General features: G+C 40.0%; 1 protein-coding gene across 3 annotated transcripts; it reads left to right on the top strand.

The window, feature by feature from the left end:
• Positions 1–829: 829 nt before the first annotated feature.
• lmtk3 (lemur tyrosine kinase 3) lies at positions 830–26,570 on the top strand. Of its 3 annotated transcripts, none has more exons than XM_028012993.1 (16): positions 830–1,182; positions 4,275–4,423; positions 5,797–5,944; positions 7,887–7,960; positions 8,164–8,282; positions 9,528–9,615; positions 10,550–10,698; positions 10,793–10,877; positions 11,621–11,742; positions 12,411–12,560; positions 12,727–18,502; positions 18,577–18,734; positions 20,067–20,200; positions 22,461–22,795; positions 22,880–22,964; positions 25,191–26,570. In XM_028012993.1, the coding sequence occupies exons 1-16, from the start codon at positions 1,092–1,094 to the stop codon at positions 25,304–25,306; spliced, it is 7,779 nt and encodes a 2,592-aa protein (XP_027868794.1). In that variant the 5' UTR covers positions 830–1,091; the 3' UTR covers positions 25,307–26,570. The 3 variants fall into 3 exon arrangements, with proteins under 3 accessions (XP_027868794.1, XP_027868797.1, XP_027868796.1); XM_028012996.1 differs by having other exon boundaries at positions 18,577–18,704; XM_028012995.1 differs by having other exon boundaries at positions 4,275–4,408.
• Positions 26,571–26,817: the final 247 nt, after the last annotated feature.

Below are 26,817 nucleotides of genomic sequence, written 5' to 3' on the forward strand. Positions count from 1 at the left end.
GATGGGAAAATCTAATCCTAAAAAATTACAAAAATCTTGAACTCGAGTTGGTGGGGCCACACAAAATTACTCAAAAGTACGGATAAAAAAATACATAGTTCCACTTTTATTTTTGTTTTATAAGAAAACATTTTTCCTATAAGTAAGATAATCTGTCAGAGGAACTAGTACTTTTTTATTTATTATAATAGAGAATTATTGACGTAAAACAAGCTTATATAGCTTGTTGAAAACTGACCTTTAAGTCAGTTTTCTCTTATTTCAAGTTAACTTAGATTTTTGCACTAAAAACTAGAAAAGAAATACTTAATATTTTGTTGCATCACCAAGTTGAACCCTCTTCTATGCATGCGTCTTCTTTGCTCTGATATTTGTACGTTTTAATTCAGATTAAGAAGGAAGGAAGGCATTTTGAATTTCTTTGGAAATAATCTACAAAGAACCGGGATCTCTGAGAAATTTCACCATGAAAAGTGCGAAGGAATCCAACTATTTTCTTTACGACAACAATGTCATGATTTAATGTGTCTCCGTTTAAATGCAGAACTGATCATGTTTGAAAATGATATGAAAAGTGGATCGATATCAGCCTATTTACCAACAGCAGCTTTTAATTATTTCTTCAAGTTGCCATAATGATGATGATGATGATGATGATGATGATGATGATGATGAAGCTGGACCATGACAATGCGCGACGTGCGCGTGTGACGTAGGCAGGCGGAGGAGAAACAGACAACCTCCAACACACTGAGAGATACATGAGGGGGGAGGATTTATATATATAAATATATATAAAAAGAAAAACATTGTTTTCAGCAGACTGAGGCAGAGCGGCGGGGTGAGGATGCACAATGGAGCATCTCCGTGTTTAATTGCGGATTAGAGGAGGAAGAGGAGGAGGAGGAGAGCAGAACAAGGAGACGCTCTTTATTATTAGGAGAGGGAGAGAGAGAGAGAGAGAAGGGGGGTGAGGAGACTGAGACTGTACAGACCGTGGCGGGGGGGAACGGGAGCGAGGAGGACACCGACACCGACGGTCGGCTCGGCGGCGTCGCTCGGATGCTGTTGTCGACCCGGACGCGGCGACGATGCGGCCACACTGCTGGGTGATGGTAGCGCTGGCGGGGATCATGTCGTACCTCAGCCCGGAGAGAGCCCTCGGAGCGCCGCAGAGGGAAGGTGAGCGGAGAATGGATGGATGAGGGGGGTTGGTGGCGGTGAAAACCTGTCAGTGATGAAAGGCAGAGCGTTAACGGGGTGCAATCAGTCAGGTATGGAGGGGAATAAAGGCCTCCTCTTATTGAATACTGTAATGTCAGCCGGTTCGACTGAGTCATTTTGCCAGTTATTATTGCAAGAGCGGATCTGATTGGGTGAGGGGTAGGGTACCATATTTATATGCACTGGTGAAAATATATGCAGGGTGTTGCGATCCAGGGCCCTCAGATCGATTGCATGGAGAAAAAAATAAATAAATAAATACATTGCAAAGCTAAAATCTCCAGTCGGGTCAGTTTTTCAGTCTAAAACATCCTCCGGTTGAGGAGATTATGTTGAACCTATTAGCCATCGCTGGGATCCTTATCATCGCTCTCAGTGCCTTGCAGCCCCTTAGAGCTGGCAGGGTGTTGTGTTTGTGTAATGTGTGCAGTCATTGTATGGTGGCGTATTGTTTTGATAAGAGCTGGTGCTGGCACGGAGGCTGGTGGGAAAAGGCCCTGTGTTGGGTACCTATTTATATGCGCTGTCTGTCTGGACATCTGTCTGGGGAAAGATGGGAAGAATAGCGCTGCTCAGGATCTGTGCGTCAAGACCGGAGCCACCAGGGTTTTATTTTTTATTTTTTTATTATTTTTCTGAGGGACCTCACAGTCAGAGGCTTCTTGTTTTTGGAGGCTTTCGTGAGCTAGATCTTATTTTAAGTGACGAGGAATCCAGTGCACTCGCACTTCTTTTAATAGCAACAGACCGAGCCGTGCAGCAGCCCACACTCGGGTGAAACGATGCTTTTCTATTTCCTGCAAAGCCTGACACTTTCTCCGCTCGCCAGTTTGCAAAAAATAACAACAAAAATGGCAGATAAAAGAGAGCGGTGGGAGGTTTCTTTGGCAGGACGGGATATTTAAGTGGCTAAATTATTTAAAAAATGATTTAAAATTGATGCATGTAGTGTTTACACTATCGTGACCTTGTGGAGGAATGTATTGTTGAATTTTAATGAGGAAGTCAGACATTGAAACCGGGACAGTTCGAGGAAGGACAGATGTTATAATTTATGATTTATATGACCTCTGGCATTGTGTTTATTATCTCTTTACTGTGTTATTGTTGTATTTCTCTCTGCACGCAGGTTATGTTCGTCTCTAAAATTTATATTTGTGTCTTGAAAAAAAGTATTTATACCTGTTGAATTTTTCACATTTTGTCTCCTTACAACCACAAATGTCAAAGTAATTTACTGGAAATGTTGCATAATTATGAAGTGGAAGGAAAATTATGATTTTCATGGTTTACAGTTTGAAAAACTTTATGTGCATTTAGTAAATGCACTCCCTCCTAAATACTTTGTAGACATTTTTCTCCTTTTTGGGTGTGTTCCCCACTAGGTTGGCACGTCTAGGGGCTTAAATTCTTCATTCCACAGCAACTGGAATTAGATCTGAACTTTGACTAGGCCATTCTAACACAGGAATGTACGTTGATCTACATCAATCTGTTACAGCTCTAGTCGTGATTTTAGGGTTGTACTTAACCCCCAATTTCAAGTTTTCGAAACTCTAACAGGTTTTCTTCGCCTTGTATTTGGCTCCCCGCAGCATTATACTGCCACCATCATGCATTCCAGGGACATTCTTTGTTAGTTTCCAGCTGACTAGTGTACCTTCTTCAGCATGTTTGTTGTGTTCCCCAAATACCTAACAAGGACTTTCTCCTTGCCAAATTTCAGGAGTGCACAATTAATAGTTTTGCTATTAACTATTAATTGTTGCATTTGTACATTTATCACATTCTTGCAGCTCCTGCATGATAAACATTTTGGCTAATTCTTTGATCAATAATCTACTTGTTAGGCTTGCAATTTTAGCATATTCTTTTCATATTTAGATGTTCAGATCAACAGACATCAGAAATTTTCAAACTTGCAATCGTATTTTTTATATATATATTGTTTTGGTTTAAAGTTTATCCCTGACCTGCCTACTGTGTTTCTTGGTCTTTATTGTATTTTTTTTGTTCTCTGTTGTTGTCAAATAATTATCTGAGACCTTCACGAAACAGTTTTATTTATACTGAGATTAAATTACAAACAAGTGCACTACGATGGACTAATTAGTTAACTTGTTTTAGGCATATCAGAGTCTCCTTTTCCCTTCCACTTCACAGTTATGCGCTACTTTGTGTTGGCTTATCTTTAAATTCCAATAAAATTCCCTGAAGTTTGTGGTTTAAGTGACAAAGCGTGAAAAGGTTAATGAGATATCTCATAAAACCACTGTATTTACAATAAATAAGATGCATATGTAATTTATTTACCATTTTTAGTGTGTATTAGCCAGACTCTGGATGTCTACACTTATTATTTGTTACTTATTCTTGTCATTTGCTTGGATTTTTGAACACAGAATTGAAATAAAATCAACTAAGAATACCTGGAAGGTATTTAACCTCGCTGCCCTGCCCGTTTTCTTTTCTGCAGATGGTTCACTTCCCACAATCATCTACTTTGAGGTACAAATATCACATGTCCCAATTCCTCCCTCTTTAACCTGAGTAATAAACCTTCCTGGTTGAGTAATTAGCTTCCAGTTTCCAACCCTTTCTCCTTTATTTTATTTGACCTAAATGACAACTCCAGCCACCCTCCCCTTGCTTCTTAACCGTGTTTCCTGAGTGGAATGCCATTTCTGATATCTTCCCTTTTCCCCCCCATGCTTATTTTCCTCACTGGAATGGTATATCTTTCCACTTTCAAAGTTTAATTCCAGTCTCTGTTTCCCTTTTTCTACCGATTCAGATAATAATTTTTACCGTAAGCTTAATTTGTTTTCTTGCTTCTCCCACCCGATACCAACTCTCCATTGGGGTTTTTCGCTGTATCCTAAAACCTGCAGCTAAGATTATGCTCCAGTGGCTAAACACACTTGTGTGACATGATTTTACACTTTTGTGGTCCAGTGAAATTTCTGTTTCTCTCCCTGGCTGCCCTTGCAGATGCACTAATATTTTCTGTGTTAAAGCTTTCTTTCCTTTCTATTTCTGTTTCTGTCCAGTTTCTCAGACCAGGGCCGAGTCTCTCTCTCCTCCACCTTACGTCATCATCCTCATCTCCTGCTCGGGGCTCGTCTCTTTCGTTCTGCTCCTCCTCACCTGTCTGTGCTGCAAGAGAGGAGGCGTGGGGTTCAATGTAAGTCTTCAACATGTAAGAGATTCATCCACCTTTCTGTCTTTCTGTGCATTCCTCTGACTTTTAATGCATATTGCATTTTTTTTTTGGCATGCAAAGCTAGAACTGGCAGCATTTATGTCTTAAACATATTGACATTTTCTGAAAACAGAAACGTTTTAGTTGCAAAAACATTTGAACCCCTTCAATTTGATTACATTTTGTCACATTATAATCACAAACATGAATGTAGTTCAGTGATTTTATGAGATAGAGCATCACTATGTAACGTGTTTGATTCATGGATGCGGGTAAGTGTTACGTCACAAGTGGAGATTTCAAATGTCAAAGTTGCAAAAATAAACAGGAAGCTCATGTAAAGTTTTAAAGTTTCTAACCAGAACTTTAAAACTCCAGCAGCTTCAAACTTCAAACATGCAGCTAGAAAATGTTTTTTTTCTCTTCTGTTAGTTTGTATTTTTATTGTAGCCACTATTGAATACAGTAAATAATTTTCACTGGATCCAAGTTCAGACTTCAGAGATAAACAAGCCGCAGACTGCCGTGTTTGTTCCTGCTTCTCTGTGGTCTCAGTTTTATATCTTTAACTGACCAGTTTGCTCAGATGCCACAAAAATAGTAAAATAACCATTTGCATCTCTGCCAAATAGGAAACCAGCTCCAGCTATTTGCTGTTCCAGGATTTGTAGAAAAATGACTGGTAACAGAGCTTAAGTACTGTATTGATTTGTACTCGAATATTAGAAAAAAAAATTATCCAGAGAATTGAGTCTGGAAAAGTTTGGTATTTTGAAATTAAAATATTGTAGGACTCTATTTTTGATTGTGTTTATTAGCTATACTTGACTCCCTTTTTTATTGATAAATTTGATAAATTTTTATGTGAACATTTCATTGTAACTCTGGGTGTTTGTTTATTATTGTTCTGCTGGGAAGTGAACCTCCATCCCAGCATTTAACATTTAGACCAGAAAGTTTAACTTTGATTGCATTTGACCAAAAGCAGCTATTATCACACAGCAGTCTGTTAAAATACATTGAAATTTGTGTACATTACAAAATGTGGCAAAATTCAAGGAGTATAAATACTTTTGAAAGACACAGTTGTGTAGAAACCTGGTTGTATTGTTGTGGAAAACTTTCTCATAAAATAAGACATTATTAGTTTATTAATGTGGTGGTCATGTTTTGTTTGTTATTCATGTAAATGCTTATGAACTTTCATTAAATCAACCTCTCTGTGTCACACAAACTGTTTTGTATTTGAGTTTTATTCTGACCTGTTCAGGAGTTTTTAATCTGAGTGATTTTCACCTAACAGTGCTTGACAGTTAATTTTTGTTTGTCGCCATGTTGTCATTTTTTTTGCGTTGTTGTGGCTCAACCAGGAGTTTGACAACGCAGACGGAGAGGAATGCTCCGGCGGCTCCAGTCCCATCCAGGAGGACAGCCTGTCGTCCTGCCCCTCCCTCCCTGAGGTTTATACCCTGCCGGTCAGAGACCGCCCCAAGTGCGCCGCCCTGCAGGACGGAGCAGGTAACGCAGCCTTCGGACTTGCTTACTTTCGCTTCATCCCTAGAAAACAAAGATGGAGGACGGCCCTGCTTAGAACTGGACTATAAATTAATAACTATATAAATCACAAGAGACACGTGATCAATATCAATAGCTGGAATATTCAATATTCGCTTTATAGAGTAGTCACTATACTCTGTACCAGAACCGCACAGCATTCTGGGAGATGTAGGCAGAGGAAAGACGTTAGTTGCTCAACCTCTCATGACCAGATAAGTTAAGTTGGTGGAATCAACTGATTCACTCACTCTTTGGTTACCTAGCAACTCACTCACTCACTCTTTGGTTACCTAGCAACAACTTATCCAGTTAGCAGTTATGAGCAGCTGTGTGCCTCAGAACTGCTTAACACAGTGGATAAAACAGGAAAAGTCACGCTCCTAGTTTGTTTGTATTTCAGATGTTTAAAACAAAAAAGACTAAACAATAATTATCGATATCGACTGATATAAAACGCTTAAATCGTGATAAGTTTTTCAGTTCGTTCAGCGCTCCCTCACGGTTGGCTGTCTCCTGAGTCACTGGGCTGGATAATTCAAAGGTCTCAAAGCGAGTGCTGACCCAGTAGTTCGCCCAGTTCACCTCTAAGTGAAGTGGAAATCTGGGAAACTTCTGCATCAGTGGTCAGTTTGAGCTGAACAAGTCAGACATTTGGGCAGAATGCATTTCTTTAAAGGGCATTGTGTTTAAAAGATTGTACTTTGACCTGGATATTTGACCTTTAACATATGATAAGGAGAAACATATTCCCAGTTGTTAGAACTGTTGCTGCCTTTCTGCAGGAAGTCCAGATGTTGGGAACTCTGGTTTCCTCCCAGATACATGCATGTTAGGGTAATTGGTCTCTTTAAACTGCATGTTTGTTTGCCTCTGCGCTGCCCTGTGATGGACCGGTGACCCGTCCAGGGGAGCAGTGGACAGCTGCTTTTGTTATATTATTGATTTTACAGATACCTGTGGGCATTGATCATATTATTTACTATTTATCGTGATAAATTTCTTATTATGATAAGATTTTGATTCATTATTGTCACAATAAATTTCAACTAATGATGTTTAACCCCTCCCAAAATTGTCCTTATTGCTGTTTGTTCAATAAAAGTGCATCAATAAATATCTATAAGTTTGAAAATATGATTAATGCAGTTAATGTGTGCGTTTTAGGGATACAAATTACAGTTTTCTATGAGACTGGTGTTGATTTGAATGTTGATTTTCTAGAGCAGTATTTGTATTTGTGTTTGTTGCTGTGCCGTGCTTCCACATCCTTACAGATACCTGAAAAAGAAGTAATAAATAATTCTAACACTTTTATCGTTTTCACAATGTTACCACAAAATATTGTAATAAAACTGTAAGTCCATATCCCCCACACTTCTATGTAGCAATCACTAATACTGAGCAGCATGCAGCGACAGTGGAGAGGAAAAACTCCCCCTTTAACAGGAAGAATGCAATAATATTACTTCCACTGATTATGAATCATTCTTATTATCTGTGTTTTATTTATGCATACTTTATGTTTTAAATGTCTAGACCAGGGGTCTGAAAAATGGTTCTTTGGACTTTACGCAGTGGCTTTTAATATCATGGGTAAAAATAATAAACCAGCCAAAATATTTAAATATAGATACAACAACTAATGTTGGTTTTAGCATTATTTCATGGAAAAATTACATTGAATTTCCACGACAGAATGTCAATAAGAGTACCAAATACCAAGTATTTTTCTTGTCTGTCGGTTGAAAACTGTGTTTTTTATATATTTTGCATAGCAATCAATGTTCTGCAGAAGAAAATATGTCTAATTGTTTATGTGTTCTTATATCTTCATCAATTTCAGAAATTGTTTTTGTTTCTAGCAAAAGTATAATAAAATCGTTTGTGTTCCTTTTTTCCACAGATCCCAAATCTCAGTGCTTTAAAAGGCACGCTTTAAATTACCTTCAGGAAATAGGAAACGGTTGGTTTGGGAAGGTAAGATGACCGCCTTTACCTCACACTTCAAAGTTATTCCGTTATTCACGAGTTTTGATCCTTCCCGGCGTTCTCTCTCCTCTCTGATGTTTAATCCCGTCCACTGATTAGATCACAAATCATAAGTCAGGCGACTGCGTTTATCGCCACTCTGCTTCTGCTCCCGGCTCTCTTCCACATCCTGGTCCATCTGTCGTTTGCAGGTGATCCTGGCTGAAGTGCTGTGCGACTGCGGCTCGTCTCAGGCTGTGGTGAAGGAGCTGCGTGTGAGCGCCAGCCCCCTGGAGCAGAGGAAGTTCCTGGCTGAATCGGAGCCGTACAGGTGGGAGCAGTTGCACAAGATGACAACACTGTCTGGAGGCTGCAGAGTCAGATTTATAATCCACGGCCACATTTACTGTCACCCATAGTGAAAATAAAGTCTTAAAAGGCATAGCAGAAGCAAAATCTCACTGAAAATAATAATAAAAAATGCCTTTAATTTAATTTGCCTTGATGCTCCTGTGATTACAGTTGCACTTATTCAGAGTTTTTAGGTTCACTGGATTGTCGGTTTCAATTAATGACAAATTGAAGTGAAGGATAATATAAATAGTAACCAAAGAACCCAGAACAACCTCCAAAGAAACTAAAGATGAGCTCCAAGGTCAAGGTTCATCAGTGTTAAATCGCTCCTTCAGTTGTTTGAGTCAAAGTGGACTTCACGGGAGACAATAAAGGAGGAAAGCAAAGCAGAAATGAATGAGACTGAAATTGCCACCATGCATATTGACAAGCCACATGGATTTTGTGAGAATGTCCTTTAGACAGGCGAGACAAAACTGGAGCTTTTTGACAAGACACATATGTCCACAGACACAAAAACGGAGCAAACCAGGAAAAGGAGCCTCAGTGCATTCAAATCAAACGCTAATTTGTTTGTTTGTTACATGAGGTGTGAATGTGCAATCGAACTCTGATGTGGAACAAAAGATATTTATGATAAAAAATTATTGGTTTTACTCTACTCTTTAATATATTAAATTTATTTATATAGTGCCGGTTCACAACAAATGTCATCTCAAGGTACTTTACAAAAAAAGTAATTTCTATTAATGTGCTCTGTTAGGAAGCATCAGATCTCTGATGTATGATGGAGCTTCATTATTCAGGGGTTTACATGTGAGAAGGAGAATCTTTACTTATATTCTGGAGCCAATGAAGGGAAGCTAAAATAAGAGAAATACGATACATATTTTTAACTTTCATCACAACTCTCACTGCAGTAAATCTAAATTTGCTTCCACCTTTCTTTAGAAAAAACAGCTACCATCACTATTAATCAATAAAACCAGCCAGAAAGTGAAATAACCTTCAGAGTTTTGTTTTTACTGCAGCTTCTGTATATCATAATAAAACTTGTTCTTGACAGTAAGAGCTGAGTAATTACAGGGTGATAGATCTGGGTAACATTTTGGCTTTAACCCAGACATTTGGGATTTATCTATGAACAGCTTTGTCTTTGTTGCCTTTGTTTTTGTCTCTTAAAGAGATTTTTCTTTTGCTTCGTCTGACGCTCTTCTTGCAGGAGCCTGAAGCATCCCAACATCCTCCAGTGTCTGGGGCAGTGCAGCGAGAGCATCCCCTTCCTCCTGGTTATGGAGTTTTGTCAGCTGGTAAGTTCAAATTTCATGGAAATGGGAAAACACTACAGTCGATGTCATGGAAAGTACATAATCTTATTAGTCACAAATAGAAACTTTAATCTATATTATAATTTGTAAGTTTTGGGGGAGATTTTGATCCAATGTTGGCTGTCTGACTAAGACTGTTGCACAATAAACCAGATTCAAATATTTCCATACTTTTATCCCAATAGAATAAAATGAGTTGCATTGTGACAAAACGTAAAAAATTACAAGGGATATTTGAATACTTTACCTATACTTTTTATACAAAATAAATAACTTAAATGAAATGCCAGAGAAGTCTTTAAGTTTAAGGTCCACTGGATTTTATTTTTGGCAATTTATAGATCATTTACGTCACTTTTTGCATTTCGTAACCATCTTTTAAAGTCATTACTCGAGGAACGCTCTGCTGTGTCCGTGTCAGGAAAACTGTGGATGATCTAATGTTTTGGTCAGTTTGTTTTCCCGTTTCTCAGCTGGCACAATCTGTGACTCATTAGCAAAACCTTAGGAGTGACTCTCAGGCCAAACAGAGACATAAGCAGATCAATCCTGATGACAACAGGGAGAAAAGCCAAACAACACCAAGTCCTCTTAGACGGCTTCAAGAGAAAGAAACTCTCCTGTTTTCTGCCTCTCACACATATTCTCCATACTGATTTTATTCTCTTTCAGTTCTTGTAACACAAATGAATACTAAAAAGGTTGCCAGCTCATTACCAAATTCCCCAGTTGTTGTTTTTTTTTTTTTTTGACGCTCTGGGATGGCAGACGTCTAAAAATGTATGATTTTACTGCAGGATTCACATACACAGTCAGCATTGCTGCAGCTTTTTACTTTGCGTCAAAACACATACAAACAAACCGGAGCTGACTCATCCTCCTGCTAAACGTACAGCGCTTATGTTGTGCAACTTAGGGAGACCTGAAGCGCTACCTGCGGGCCCAGAGGAAGTCAGATGGGATGACTCCAGACCTGCCAACCAGGGACCTGCTGACTCTTCAGAGGATGGCCTTCGAGATCACCTCGGGTCTGCTGCATCTCCACGAAAACAACTACATTCACAGGTCAGTCAGGAGTTTCCTTTCACTTCATTTCATTAAAGCAACGCAGAAGAAGGGGAAATTTCTGATCAGGTTTTTGTGTGTGTTTTCTCTGTAGCGACTTGGCTTTAAGAAACTGCCTTCTGACCTCTGACCTCACTGTCAGAATAGGCGACTACGGCCTCTCACACAACCATTACAAGGTGCGTTAATCTATGTTTGTATGTTTTTCAGAAGTGGACAAATTAAACTAAGCTGAAACAATTAATCTGATTAATCATGATGAATTGATTAATAAAATAATGGCAACTAATTTAGTAACCAGTTAATTAATTAATTGTTAACTGAATATACAGGCTCAAAAAAGGCCATTTGCTCTGAAAACATATTCAGAGCAGTAATTAGGTCACAAATACATTTTGGATTTAAGATAAAAACAAATCCCTTTTTTGTCAGTAATTGTGTTCTACCCACACCTCCTCAAAGAATATAGTTTTTGCTTCACCCGGCTAAAATTCTGCAAAACATAACTCCTATTAAGCACCTTTAGTTCTCCAATTATGAATCTGTTAATCTAAAAGAAACTGTTAACAGATTATTTCTGCACTTTATCGATGTTGAGTCAAACAGAAAGGACTGAACTTTTCAGATGTTGATCTGATAGTTTCAGATGTTTCCTTTGCTACAAATGATCACTAAATGAATGCTATGTTGTCACATTTTAGAAAATATTATTTTAAAAAAATATTAAATTCTTTGTTTATTTGTATTTATAAATATTTCTAATGTTGTATAAAATAAGGTTAATTGGCTAAATGAAAAATCTGCAGAATGTGTCAACATTTTTAAACAATTGATCAGAATAATCAGTAAATAAAATAATAATTGGTTTCAGCCCTAAATTAAACCATGTAAATAACACATGTTGGTGCATTTGTTTCTAAAGGAGGACTATTACCTGACTCCAGACAAGCTGTGGATCCCTCTGCGGTGGATTGCTCCTGAGCTGCTGGAGGAGTACAGAGGATCCCTGATTGTTACGGATCAAACCAAAACCAGCAACGTGTGGTAAGCAAGTTTTTCTTTTTTATGAAAAAAAAAGAAAAAAGTATGAAAGAAAACCTGAGCTGATGACCCCTGACATGTTGGAGACAATCATCTTATAACAATTCACTACAGCTCCATCACATTTATTGGCAACACGGCTAAAGATGTGCAAGAAGCCTCAAAATAATTTAGTTTACTGAGCATCAGCATATTCTGAAACAGAAATATTACTGCTGTTAGTTCTCTATTAATGACCTTTAGGAGTCCTTCACTTTCCTGCTCTATGTTCATGGTTGCAAATTAAACCACGGCTCCTAACTGGATCAGCTTTAAATTTTACAATAATTTCTTTCAGTATAGATATGTTCAAGTTTGGACATTTAGCCATTTTCTAGAGAATGATTTGAGTTTCCAGACTTTTTTTTGTTATGTTATACAAAAAACAACTTTGCATTTAGATTCTAACATTTTTTTATTTTTTTTTTGCATTGCAACTTGAGATTTTGTCCAGTTTTTGAGTTGCGAACAGATTCAGATTCCAACTTATTTGTGTCCTAAATGGGCAATTAATGTTACAGCAAGTATAAAAACTAAAAGGCAAAGTATCAAAGTTTTAAAAAAATGTCTAGATTGTATAAATAATCACTCTCGTCTCTGACTACTTTCTAATACTTTTAATATTTTTGCAGGTCTTTAGGGGTGGTGATCTGGGAGCTTTTCGAGTTTGGTGCTCAGCCCCACAGACACCTGAGCGATGAAGAGGTGCTGACCTTCGTCATCAGGGAGCGACAGATCACTCTGGCCCAGCCTAGACTTAAACTCTCACATGCGGATTACTGGTTAGTACTTAATTCCTGCTTGAATCTATAAATGTCACAAATCGTTCCAATGCAATCATATCATATGGACAGATTTAATTCACACATTCAGAGTTGTGATATAATGCAGCCAAATTCTGTTTTACAAACCAAACTTATGTTTATTTATTGTTTTTTTTTTCATAAGGTATGAGATCATGCAGTCCTGCTGGCTCCCTCCGTCCCAGCGGCCTTCTGTAGCCGAAATCTTCCTCCTCCTCTCATCTCTCCTGGCCGCAGAGCGAGGATTGTCAAAGAGGAGCATGGGGGAAGAGGAAGAAGAAGATGAGGAGTTTGAGGAGGGCAGAAGAAGGAGAGGAGAGAGCGACGAGTCATTTGAAAGACGTTGGGATCTACTTCGTCCACCCGCCTTTCAGAGTGCAGCAAACGAGCGGCACAGAGACAGAGAGTACAGCAGGGACAGCAGAGACAACTCCTACCCTTTGCTGGACCCTGTGGGGAACTGCATTACCCCATCCTCCTCTGAACTGGACGACATCCTCACAGTTACAGAAACCAGCAAAGGCTTGAACTTTGAGTATTTCTGGGAGAAGGCTCATGCCAGACGAGGTTACAAACCTCTCCCTCCCCCTCAGCCAATCCCAACTGTGAACAATAACCACAGACAGTCTTTAGACACGCCCACTGTGGTGCCGGTGATCAGTGCCCGCAGCCCCTCGCTCGCCAGTGAGTACTACATCCGCCTAGAGGAGCACACTCCCCAGGACAGGTCTCCAACTCTTAAAGGCAAATCTCATTCCTCCTTACCATCTGATTCGGTCTGTCCTGGAGATGTGGAGCTTGTGGAAATCCGTAGTGGAATGCTGGGAAAAGAGCGAGTCCCCTATCGCTCTGCAGACAACAGTGGGAAGACGCTGCAAACTATCCGATCTAGCGAGGTGAAAATCCAGGTGCCCAACACAGGAGTGGCCGAGTTCAGAGACACTTCAAGCAGAGTGACAGACTTCTCAGTGGTGGATCTGGGTGATGATGATGATGTGGAGAAGAAAAAGATCAGGGAAACAGATAAAAAATCTCCCACAGTGCTCCAGGCTCCAGTCCTCCCTCCCAAACCCCGCTCAATGTCCATGTCCTCTTCCAATCACCTTCACTCCCGCCCTCTCCCCGCGCCTCCACTTGGATACAGAGGACTACCTCACTACACCATCGGTGGAAAGATTGAGACAGACCCCCTCCACATGAGCTCCTGCCCATCCTCCACCTTTGATCACCTCGGCCTCCATCGGTCCCGACAAACTCTGCCCCCATCCCCGTCTCTCTCCCCCTCCATCCCACCATCCAGCCATCCCATTTACCCTCAGATGTGTCCTCCACCTCTACCCCCACACTCCAAACCTCAACGCAGCATCCCAAGCTACAACACAGCTGACAGATACTCAAGATACACAAAGATACAGATGCAGAGATCCAACAGAGACCCGCTATCCTGTGACATGTCCGATAGAGAGCTGGACAGGAGGCATGCACCATCAAGCCACACCTCCAAGGAAGAATCTCATACCCGTATGAAAGACTTTGACTACCCCATTCGTAGGGAAAATCCTCTGCGGCCCATTTATCGAAACCCACCCCGTCCTCAGCATGCAAATTCCCAGATTGAGAGGCAGTCCTCGTCTAGTCCTACCTACTCAGATGAGGATGACTCTCCTTTTGCCTCCCCTGAGAGACACAGCAGTCGGACCACAGTCGCTCACTCCAGCCTGTCAGAAGATGCAGACCCAGCCACCTCTGAGCTCTTCTCCAGGGGAATGAAGAGGACCCAGTCACGGCTAGACACTATTCTGCCAACCATTTGGAGGGAAGACGCTGAACTTCAGGCAGAACGAGTTTCAGCAGCCAAAAAGTCTCCAATGCACCTGTTTCTAACCGAGATATCGAGCGTGACAGATTCGAGTGAGACTAAGTCCAAGACCTTGTGGGATGGGGAGAAAGAGGAAAAGAACGACGGAGAGCGATGGGGGAACTTTCTGCTGCACAACAAGGGAATGCGCCGTTCCCAATCACTGATCACTGAGATAGACTCAGCAAGGCAGTCATTGGGACAGGAGAAGGAATTCCAAAGGACAGGAGTTGAGGAGGACAAGACATCACTCCAAGGGGATCTGTTCCTCACAGAGGTTGACACAGACAGAATGGACACGGACAAGGATGAGGAAAGTGATCCAGTTAAATACCTGTATCCTGCAGGATCCAGTTTGCACCCCTATGTCTGCTCTCCCGACCTTTCATCTAACAAAGACACAGAAGACGGCAGCACAAAAGGTATACGGAGATCCCGATCTCTTCTGTCCGAGAGGGAGAAACAAGAATCTGAAATACATTTTGCTGAGAAAACAGAAATGACTAGAGAGGAGTTCCTGAAAGAGATCCAATCAGCAGAAACATTTTTGACTGAAATCATATCCAGACAAAGCGCTACCACAAATAAAGATGAATCAGATCCATCCATCTCCCCTACTCCATTGTCACCTGAATATGAATCCATATGCATCGACCCAAACTCTGCTCAGACCATCACATTCCAGTCAGAAAGTTCCATACGAGCATCCAACAAGGGGAAAGAAGAGATACACACTGAGGCCATCTATGCACAAGTGACCAAGCGTGCAAAGAAGAGCGAGATTAAGGTCACCATAAGACCCGAGATCCCGATTCTCCACATAGGATCAAACAAACAACCGCTTAAACCGTGCAACCAAGGAAACAATGCTGATCACTGCCAGACTGGAGAGTTTGTGCTCTCAGAAATAATGCCCAAAAATGGTTTATTGCACAGTGAAACTGATGAATGTCAGAAGGAGGAGGAAGACAGTTCAGATGGACCTGCCTTACCTGCCAGAGGGGAACTAATAGACCCTCCAGAGTTATCCCCTTCTGAATCCACTGAGTCCAACACTGTGATACTACAGGAGAACAAGTCTCTCATTTTAAATCAGACGAAGACTACTGTTGTTGTTGTAGAGAATGGTGAAATGATGAAAGAGCACCTACAGGTCTGCAGTTGTCAGATAGAAGATCAAACGGAGGGGAAATGTGGTGGGAATGCAGCTGCTCTGGAGAGAAATGGGGAAAATTTCTTTCAGCACAAGTACAATGATCTGGAAAAGTCTGTCATTCAAAACGAAACTAACTGTGAAGTAACTCCGAACACTCCAGATCAAGACCTGTCCTCTGACATCATCACTCCCACTGACTCTGTCCTGTCACCCATGACCTCCAGCTCGGTGGACGGCCTCACACCCAGTGATTCCTGGACCGGAGCAGGAAGCAGCAGTGGGTTGCGGGTCCTGGGAAATGAAACCCCACACAGAGACTCTGCCTATTTCTCCGACAATGACTTAGAGGGTGATGTGATGAACAGGAAGAGCAGCGATGGACCAGGGTCCAGACAAAGTGGAGGCCGAGGGGGCGAGCGGGGAGCACTCACAGGGATAGAGGAGAAGACTGAAGAGGAGGGGGAAGCAGGAGAAAAAAGCCCCTTACGAAGTACTTCACATGCATCCCGTACCAAAACAGAAAGTGGAAAAGAAAAGACTGTTGAGAATTGTGAAAATGACTCTTACTACTTACATTGTGAAAAAGATATACTAAACAAAGGGCTAGAGGCTGTGCACAGAGACGATTCAGGCATTTTTCACAATCACAACGAGAGCAAAAAATCCACATTGCTGCATGATGATCATCAAGTCAAGGACTGTGTTGACTTAATTGATGAGCTGTTTACAAAGTTAGACGAAGAACCTCTGAAGAACCTTTCACACAGTGGTGGGTATGTGATAGACAGCCACTACACAGATGGCATAATTTCCAAGATAACGGATTATAAATGCACAGAGTCTGAAAAGAGCAACTTGAATCTGCACTCTAAGAGTCCCAGTGGGACAAAGAGCTTGATCAACTCCATCAACTCCGTGTCTGGCAATGCTGAACCAGATATGACAGAGAGAGATCTCGCTGCTCAAAGGTCTTTGAAATCTGGGAATGCAATAGTGGAATCTGAGTCCAGATTGTCCAAAATGAGTGAATTTCAAAACGATAACTTGCACAGAGAGGATAAAGTTAGTCTGACTAATCTGTGTACTGAGCATGGTGTTGAAGAAATGGTTTGTTTGGACCACAATGAGCTGGGAGACCTTCACTGCTCAGACCACAGAGTAGATGGGGAGGTCAGAACGGAGTTGGACATACATCAAGCCTCTGCAGAGTCTTGTGAGGGCCAAGATGTGATGGCTGAGGACTGGTGGAGTGCAGTGGAAGAGGATGATGAAGGACCACCCTCTGGAGTTGTTACTGGGGAAATTGACTGCCACCGTTTGATGGAATCAGGAGAACAAAATAATCAGTGGGCTTCTCCAGAGAAAAAGCAACAAGAAGTAGAGCTAAGATCAGAATTTTTTGCAGGGTTTAGCAATAGGAACGGGGGGATTCAGGAGACGTATTGGGAATCTAAAGAAAACGATGAACGTGCAGGAAGGGAGCCTCACCCTTCTTCAACAGAGTCCAGAAATGAAACTGGGACCAATGAAACACAAGAACTGAGCTGCAATATCGCTGCATGTGAAAACGTAAGAGACTCTGAAAGACCAGTTACCCAGCAGTCTGCAGCAGATATCCAACAAGAGGAAAATATTGAGAATCTGGCTCAAATTGATGATTGTAACAGCAACACAATGAATAAAATCTGTGATAGTGAAGTAGAGAATATGGAAACTCCAGAAGAAGAGAGGTTTGTAGAGAAGCAGATTCAGGACAGAGGGTGTTTGACAGACATGGAGGAGAATCAAAACTTCAACAGATTGACACAGAATCAACTCTACAGAGAGGGACAAGCATCAACTGAACATGTTGATTCTGAGAACCACTTCAGCCATTCTTTCCAGAATGACATCTCAAGTATATCCATCAGCATCACTGAACCTCCTCAAGGTAACTCCTCCGACCTAGAAAACGATGAATCAAGCTTCAAACAAGAAGCCGAGCGTAGCCCATGGCTTGCTACACAGTCTTCAGAGGAAAGTCTCCAAAAAGTTAATGAGGATTACAGAGACGCTGCCCTTCAGTCCGGAGTGGAGGAGTTTAATCAGTCATATCAAGAGGTAGACAATTTCAGCTCTGTTGATTTCCCTAGTCCGCCGCCAAGCATAGACCTCGATGTGCAAGATGATAAACTGGAGAGTTTAGATGACTCTTTTCCTAGTCCGCCACCGTCTGTTATAGAAGCAGAGGAATTTATTACTGCCATAAATCCGGAAGACTTCGGTGCTGGTCCAGAGACAGAGTCATATATTTCCCCAGCGAACAGCACAGCTGTCTCGGCGCCATCCCTGCAAGAGCTACCACCAGCTACAACTCAGAATAAAGGCATCTCCGCCAACCTGCACTCCCCGTCTGTACACATAACACTGACCGATGACAACAACTTTACTTCAGATATTGAAGATGTTTGTCATAGCTTCACCCAGAAAACCTCACCTGCAGGTCCTTCTACACAGCGAGATCTCTTGAAAAACATCCCAGCATTGCTAATATCCGAGTGGAAAGACCTGGACGAGGAGCCGCTGGAGGATTTTGAAAAACTCGAACAACTCTGTTGCATCTCTGGGGATGAGGAGGAACTTTTCTTGGGGAATCTGGAGCTTCTGGAGTCTTTAAAGAAAACAGCTGATCAGAAGGGCAGTGATACAGAAGAAGGTGATGACTTCTCAACTCCCGAGGCTGACAGAGGAGATTTAAAGGCAGAATATGTCTCTGATAACTGCAATAAGTTGATTGAATCAGAGCAAACAATCCTGTCACAATCAGTGGAGAAGATTGATGAGCAGAGATCACCAGGTCAAACACCCGATGTCAAGGATCAGGGATCTTTATCCAAGATGACAACCAGAAATGGCCTCATGATGCAGGTGAGTGTGTGGTCTAACTTCTTACATGGTTTCTGTTCACTCAGCTCCCTTACTGGGTTACTCTGATGTTGCAGGTGTGTGAGGAGAGACTACAGTTCTCCCTCAATGAAAATGTGAAAACAAACATGCTTTGGGGGTCGGCTGTGAAAGAGACCGTGACACTTCGGCCATGGGGGGAACAAGTCAAGGAAAGCTGCAGCAGGTCAGTGGAAGACCAAAGAAAGGATGAGAGGTATGAAGGCAGATGGAAACACATACAGAGGAACGGAGGAAATTAGATTATAGCGCTCGACTCCCTCTGACTAATTTCACTTTTTGTGGTGTCATATTTTTACATCATCACAAACTTCAGTTTATTTCGTATGTTAGATCAAATCAAAGTCATGATTAATTAAATACATGCACAAATATGCTTACATTGTCGCAACTTAACATTGCTGTATTTACATCCGATCCCTTTAACTCTAATACTCCTAAATAAGATTTACTGCCTTTGGAAAGCACCTAACTAGTCATGCCACCTTTTTGTACTCAACATAAAGCTGTTCTTTTAGGTTTGTAACTCTGGAGGAACTGCAGAGAGTCACAGTGCTTTTTGTGGCAAACAAGCAGCACATCACCCTAAACACACACACACTGATGTATCTTTGCTGGAAAGGTCCACAAAGTCCTGACCTAAATTCAAATTAATTTCACAGATGTTCTCAGTCCGAACTTTGGCTAATTTACGACGAGAGATGGGTAAAAACTTGAGTTTCTGGATTTGCAGTGATGAAAGAGACAAAGCCCAAAGTATTTGCTCTTGTAATTATGCCTCAGAAGGGATCAATAAAAACGCATGCCACCATTTTCAGATTTTTATTTACCAAAAAATAAAGAAAACCATGTACCATTTTCCTTCCAGTTTACAATCATGCTGTGGTTAGTGTTGCTCTGTCAAGTGAAATCACCTCTAAATACATTGAAGTTTGTGGAGTTTAGCAATGACAACATGTGAAGTTAAAGTGATGTAATTATTCTTGCAACACTTTGTACACCGATGATTAGATGATTGCTTTTGTAGAGTATTTCTGTGATTTTAAAATAGATGGGGGGTTTTGTCTGAGGTATTATATAAGGCTGAGAGCACTAAACATGCCACTGATGTGAACTCTGTGATAATCTTGAAAATTATCTGCTCGTTTCAAGTGCTGCTCTTCCTTCCTTCTGCAGTCAGCATGTTCCCATTTGTCCCGCTCTGTGTCTCTGTGGGAAGCAGCAACCCCTTAGCAGCAACCCACAATCTCTAAATTACAGCTTTTGATTAAGATTTGAATCCTGCAATCAGCATCTGAGACTTAGTTCTTTAGCTGTACTGTCAAAAGGAAATACAAATAAGAAATTTCCTTTTAATAAGGACTTTCTTGCATGATTGTTTAGTGCAATTACAAATCTTACAAATTTATGTATCAAAACTTTGATAAATAAAGCTAAAACTATCTGCTAAAAGCTTGAAACAAAAATGTCTTGGTAAACAAACAGTGTCATGGTATATTTAGGGTGTAATATATATTTTTCTTCACAGCCAAGAGGAGCAGGAGGCTTCCCTTAAACAAGTTCCTCCCATTGAGTCTGATAAAACTGAACCTGAGCCGCTCACTGTGATTGAACAACCTGCGATCACTTCATCTCAACCTGCTGCAAACCAGGCAATGAAAGGTATTGTCATGCTGCAACACAAAAAGCTACTTTTTCCTTTAGTCCTTTTCTCTGCTGACATGGTTTCAGTTTGCTTTAATTTTTTCCTTCTTCTAAAATCTCCTCTTCATTTAACCAGATTATAACCTGGACATTGTGTCTCCTACTTGTTTCTGCAAAGTTAAAGTTAAACGTTACTTAAGTAAACTATCCTATTCTTGGGAAGTCAGGTTATCTCACAGACGAGTTAAGTTTAGATTTAATGCACGTGTGCTCATTGTTTGATGTTTCTCACAAAGAAATAAACATCATACTTTCATTTTAGTCTTTCTATTTTGTTCCCTCTGATTGAGCTTCATAATTCTACCTTAGAATAATGACAAGACAAAAAGAACAAAGAGCAACAAAAAAAAACTCTTTAGTAAAGCAGCACAAGGTAGCTGACAGAGAGAGAGCAACGATCTGATAATTAGTAAAGAAAGCCAGGGGTGACATTTACTGAAGGATGAAGGTGTGACAGTCATTTTTATACTTTTGGATGTTTTGGTCATTTTGTACAGCAGAATGTTGCTGAGAAACATTTTGGTTTGATCTCGAGACAAAAGTCGAATTGTCTAAATCAGAACTAAAGTCGATGGAACGATTGTATAATCTTAAATCTTCAGGAGAATAATACACAATTAGGCTAAACCTATATGTGAGATTTTACGTTTGACACAATCATTTATCTCCATTATTTCCCATCTACTTGACCACTCAAACAAGTAAGCTGATTTGCATTGGGTAAAAGAAAAGTTGTGAAACAGATTGTGTGAAATGGAGATAGGATTAGGCAGAAATATGGGTGGGAATGCTTGATAATGACAATAAAACATCTGTGCAGCATAAAATAAAATAAACTGTTGTGCAACTATATATTTATAAAGTGAATCTGACCAGGCAGTAAATTATCAGCTGTTTCTAACCTGCAGTAAAGTCTGTTGTATTATATTTCTTATATTAATAAAGCATCTTCATGAGCTGTGACAGAGTTACTGTTGAATCATTTTTCTTTTATAAAAACAATATTTTCCAGTAAAAAGCAGTTTTTTCTCAAAATATTTTTTCTTACTGAATGTGCTCCTTGCAAAAATATTTGACCAGTTTTACTAATTTAGTAAAGGATAGTAACAGAGTGGACTTGATTTAAATTTCTCTGCTTTGATTATTCATTAAAATGTAAATTTTAACATGTCTGCTTTTTGTTATGTGCTTCTTGGTCCAAGTAAATCTGATGCCCGAGTCAAAATCACATCCACTTCTTAGATAAAGCTTTATATAAATAGTTTAAGCCAACAAATTAGATAATCTTCTTTAATTAGCTTAATTAGCTTCTGGTCCTCAATGAGGTTTACAGAATCACTGCTGACTGCAGCCAGAATTGCTCTGAACATCAATAAATAGTAAAAAGTGCAACAGTGTAGACATATCAGTGAATAATGTTTAAATTAAATTTGTTAATTTGACTAATGGACTAAACCTGCTGCTAGCCAACTCTAAGGCAAGCTGTTAGTGTATTTATTAAATACTAGTAGTATCAGGCGTCCTTTTCCTTTACAAATTCATAACAGCTGGTTTTACATTTTGGATGCAATAAGTTTAACACTTGCAGGTCACATTTTGTGATACCCTGGAATTGTCACAATTACAGACTGTATGATTTTGACAAAGCATGTCAAAATCATACACTGTATGATTTTGACAAAGCATGTCAAAATCATACAGTCTGTTGAATTTGTTGTCCATCTAACAAATTCAGCCATTGTCCTAGAAGAAAATATTTTAAAAAGTAACTTTTTCCCTCAAAAAGGTGCAAAATATAACATTTTTATTCAGCTAAAGAAATTGCAAAAGCTGCTATGAAAATGACACTTTCATAGCAAAAAGCTGCAAAGGTTTAGTTCAACTAGAAAAGCGCAAAACGCGTAACTTTTGTCTAAATAGCAAGTCTTACAACTGTCCTACTAGTAACTAGTTGAAGCAGAAAAATCACTTATAGGTGATTAGTAAAGCAATTAAAAAGGAAAAGTTCATTGAAAGCATACAACAGATAGTTGAAATAGTCTGAACAGATGAATGGATTTCTGTAGAGTTATGAGCTGAAGGTATAATAATGATACATCTTTAGCTAATGTTGGTTTTATTTCCACAAGTAAAACATATTTTTGATAATTCCTGCAAAACTTGCATATCCATTTGACTCAGTTTATTATCTAAACTCTGTTACTTTCTTGCTTTGAAGCCAAACTCGCTCGCCTGTCTCTCGCCCTCCCTCCTCTCGCTCTGAATCTCCCTCTCACCCCGAGCGGGAAAGGCGGATTCGGGGACAGTTCGATCGGAAATCGCATCGGAAGACGAAGGGGCCTGTCGTCAGGAATCGACCCCGACGAGGAGGAGGAGGATGAGCAGGAGGACGAGAGCTCCCGCAGGGTGATTGTTGTCACGGAGACGGACGTGGACAAACGGATCGGGCTGAGGAGTCTGTTAAAATCACCCAAGGAGCCTTTGGACAGAGAGCGGGACAGAGGGAGGAATGTGTCCTTCTTCGATGACGTAACAATCTATCTGTTTGATCAGGTACTTCCTGTTTGTTTTACAGTCAACACCTTGAATGATGAGTTTGAATTAAAAGTGATTTACGTGTTTGTTTCTTTGCTACAGGAAACTCCAACCAATGAGTTGAGCAGCTCAGCTCCTACAAGTCCAGGTTCAGTCTCTGTGAAAAGCAGCAAGCTGGACTTTCATGGTGAGCTCATAAACATCTCATGTCCTTGAAAAGATCCAGAGCAAATCAATCAGGTTAATTTGTATAAGAAGGCAGTTCAAAATTATTTACACCATAAAACCACAAAAATACAAAGTCATAGAAAATAAAACACGGTCAACAGTTGAGAAAACCAGTAGACATTACATTTAGCCATCATTACACATCATGTCAGTGTTTTATTTATTATGGTAGAAAACCAACTCTTAACAGGTGGGGTTTTAATCTAGATTCAACCCTTTATGTCCTAAATTTAAAATCTCCGCCTGGATATTTTTGCTTATCTTAATTCAATGGGCAAATATATATTTTCTCATTTATTCAGAACAAACTGGAACTTTCAATATCTAGCAAGTTATTTTCGCAATTTACCGTCTACTAAAAGAGCACACCTCAGATTAATTTCACTTCCTGCTACGGTGGGGGTGAAATTACCGTAAATTACCATAATAACCCGATATTGGCTGGAAAGTCCAACATCTTTCAGAAACCGTTGGGATTTTCCAGTAAGCGCGAAGTGTGGCAGAATTACGGTACTGAAAATTTGGCTGGATCGACAGCACTACGTTTAGGACCTATGGGGTTAAAGGAACTCAGTGTTTCAGCTGTTTTGCAGCTTTCTGGAAGTTTGTTCCAGATTTGTGGTGCATAGAAGCTGAATGCTGCTTCTCCATGTTTGGTTCTGGTACTGGGGAAATGGTCACTGTCACCCTGTAGGTCAGTCTGTGCTGACAATCCAACAGCTGACTCACACATCGGTGCAACGTGTCTCACTTTAATAAAGTTTCACCTTGAGGTGGTTACCATAGTAATAAAATCTGACATCTAACTCATCTCCTCGCACTTTAAACAGAACAGCTTCATTTCCCCCCATCTTTTATTCCAGTGTGCAGCCAGAATTAATCTCCCATAATCAACCGTCTCCCTCGATGCTGTGGCATGTGGAGCTGAGCCAGGACATTAATCCTGCGCTCAACAATGCACGTCCTAAGCCGCGTTTCCCCCTCCAACACATTTTCTGGTTTAAACTACGCTCTCCATCTTGTAAACTCATTACCTCATTTCACAGCAAAATGAAAGTCAGAGCTCAGACTTTCTTTTACCCTCAAAGATGCTCCAAAATTAGACACTCAGATCATCTCTCAGAGCTTTTTGGAGTGGAGATTTTAAAACTCGGGAGAGAGAGAAGAGTCCATGTTTCCTTTGAGTTATTTTTAAAGTGTCTTTTTTTTGTGTCAAGCCTCTTAACAGACATGGATTCATAATATTTATTCTTGCACAAACACATTGTTGCATAACTGATGCTACTGAACATGCAGTTCAAGTCAGAAGTTTACACACATTGTCAAAGTCATCTTTTGCTTTTTTTTCTTTCATGGAGAAAAGAGTAAATAACATTTACAACAACAGGAACTAGAGCAAAGGTTTAATTTTTTGTTAAACCTCCAGACTCAAATATAAACACACACTCACTCTAAAATGAAGTTCAAACCATTTCTTTTATCGATTGTAACAGGCAAGAACCAACTCTAACATCTCTGCCTGGCTTTCTATGCAGCCAGAGTTCAGAGGAGTGGCAAAAGCAAATGAGGTGGATTAGCAGTGCTTGCCAATAACCAATGATGTGATCCAGGACATGTTTCTGTGAAATATCGTCTCTGCTGCCCAGATGTTGAGCTGTTAGCATGAGACTGTCATACAGCAACAGTCTTCAATCAGAGACTTTTTTAGATTTGATGCGAGACTGACTGCTACCAGAAGCTTTTCCTACCCGACTTGAAGCGACTTCACCATCCACAACCTTTGAAGACACATGGATGATATGAGTTATGAAATCCTTCCATTTCAAACCATAAAAAGACAAATAGTCATGACAACTTTATGGATGTCAAAGTTAAAAATACTGAACTTGTTGCAACAAGCGAAACTAAAACGCTTCCTATCCAAAAACTTTGTGTGCTTGATGTTGTTTGTGACCAAGTTGCCGTGTGTGGAAATATCAATAAGTGCCTTTTGAAGATTGGAAGGGAAGAAAGGATCATTAAACAGAAATTTGTGAGGTCAAACTTTGTAATATTAAAAATTTAAGTTATAAAAGCATGTGGTGGAGATACGACTTACTAAGAAATTTAACCAGATATTAGTGAGGGGGTTTGTTTATGTTTGAGCCTTCTTGTCTAACTGTTGTTTGGTTTCTCTCTCCATCAGGGCCAAACAAAAGCAAAGAATCGAAAAGAAAAGAGGATTTACCGATCAAACCGCGGTCGTCAGTGACATCATCGCGCTTCACCGTCAGCCCCGCCAACGACCCCCATCTGGTGTGAGGCGAAAAACGGGAGCCTTTGAATCCGAACCCTCTCAGAGCGAGCAGTGAATTCACCCAACAGCCAGCCGTTTACCCAGAAGATATTTTTTTACTGATTTGGGAACTGAAAGAAACAAGACTCTGATTTTACCAGCTGGACACATTCCAGGTTTTGCCAGTGACTGGATTTTGTATGAAAGGGGGGTTGCTGAGCTCCTGCCTGTCACTGTTTACAGAGTTTATCCGTAGCCTTTGGCTGCAAACGTCTTTGGGAAAGACTGCTTGCGTTGGGAGAAAAAGAAAACAAAAATAAGTAAAACAAAAGGAACCTGGAGCTTTGAAAAATGTGAAACAAATCTGACAGCTATGCAGTGGGAATCTTGCTGTGTACCAGCTTACTTTCTCTATTTCTGCTTTATTCTGTTGTACAGTTCCCCGACTGAGAGGGGAGGGGATGCACTTTCTTTAGTCGTTCATCTGTCCATGTAAATGCTTGGATTCCAGACCAGTCCTAATTTAAGAGGTTTTTCTTCCTGCAGCAGCTGATCCAGCAGTTTGAAACGGACTCCTGTATTTAAGAAATATTCCTCAGCATTTGTACAAATACCATAATGCGAGTGTATACAATATTGTTTTAGGGCTTTTACTTTTAGATGTAAACTTTGGACTGCACGAAAAATTAAACATACTACTTTTTATTTATTTATTTATTTGTTTATTTATTTATTTATTTTTCATTTATTTATTTGTCTAACTTATTAAACCTTGATAAACTGTTAATTATTTTGAGACGGAATGCATCCAGGTTTTACCATCTCTAAGATCTTCATAACAAATAAATAAAAAATATTTTCCCAAACGACTTAATTGCTAAGAAGAAATAAAAAAATAAGTATTTTGTATAATTTTACTTGTTAATATATGCCAATCTGTACTGTATGGATCTAAGTCCTGTATCTTTTTTTTATTTTACTTTTTTTTTAGAAAATTTTAGCAGTCTTGTCATTCCTTTTTTTTTTGTATAGTTTAATGACAGTTAATGTAGCTTATAGCTTCACAAATCGAAGCTTCTCATGAGTAATTAGCTCCATTTGTTTGTGTATCTGTTAATTTATCCCATTTTCTACTAACGGCAGTCGATCACGCAGCAGAGGTCCTGCTAGTCTGTTTGTTCGATCTGTTTAAATGTTGGTTTAAACTTGTGTTGTTTAAAAAGGCTTTTCAGAGGGGATGATGTATAAATAAGGGGGGAAATAAAGGTTGAAGGAAATGTGAATCTTTTATTTGAACTGTCTCATGACATGGTTTCTAACCCTTAAATTAACAGTTCTGTGTTACAGTAAGAATTACAGTGGGGCATGATGAAGTTGTGGGAAGATGGCCCGTCCAATACAGGGATGTGCTTCATTTTTATAATTTTTCTTTAAACATAATGCGTGGAAGGCAACAAATTAAATCAGAGGCTCATAAGGCATCAATGACACCCTCAGTAGTGAGGGCTCACCTGCAAACTTATTTGGATTTGCTTAA

The sequence above is a fragment of the Xiphophorus couchianus genome, chromosome 3, assembly GCF_001444195.1.
Source record: "Xiphophorus couchianus chromosome 3, X_couchianus-1.0, whole genome shotgun sequence".
Taxonomy (NCBI): domain Eukaryota; kingdom Metazoa; phylum Chordata; class Actinopteri; order Cyprinodontiformes; family Poeciliidae; genus Xiphophorus; species Xiphophorus couchianus.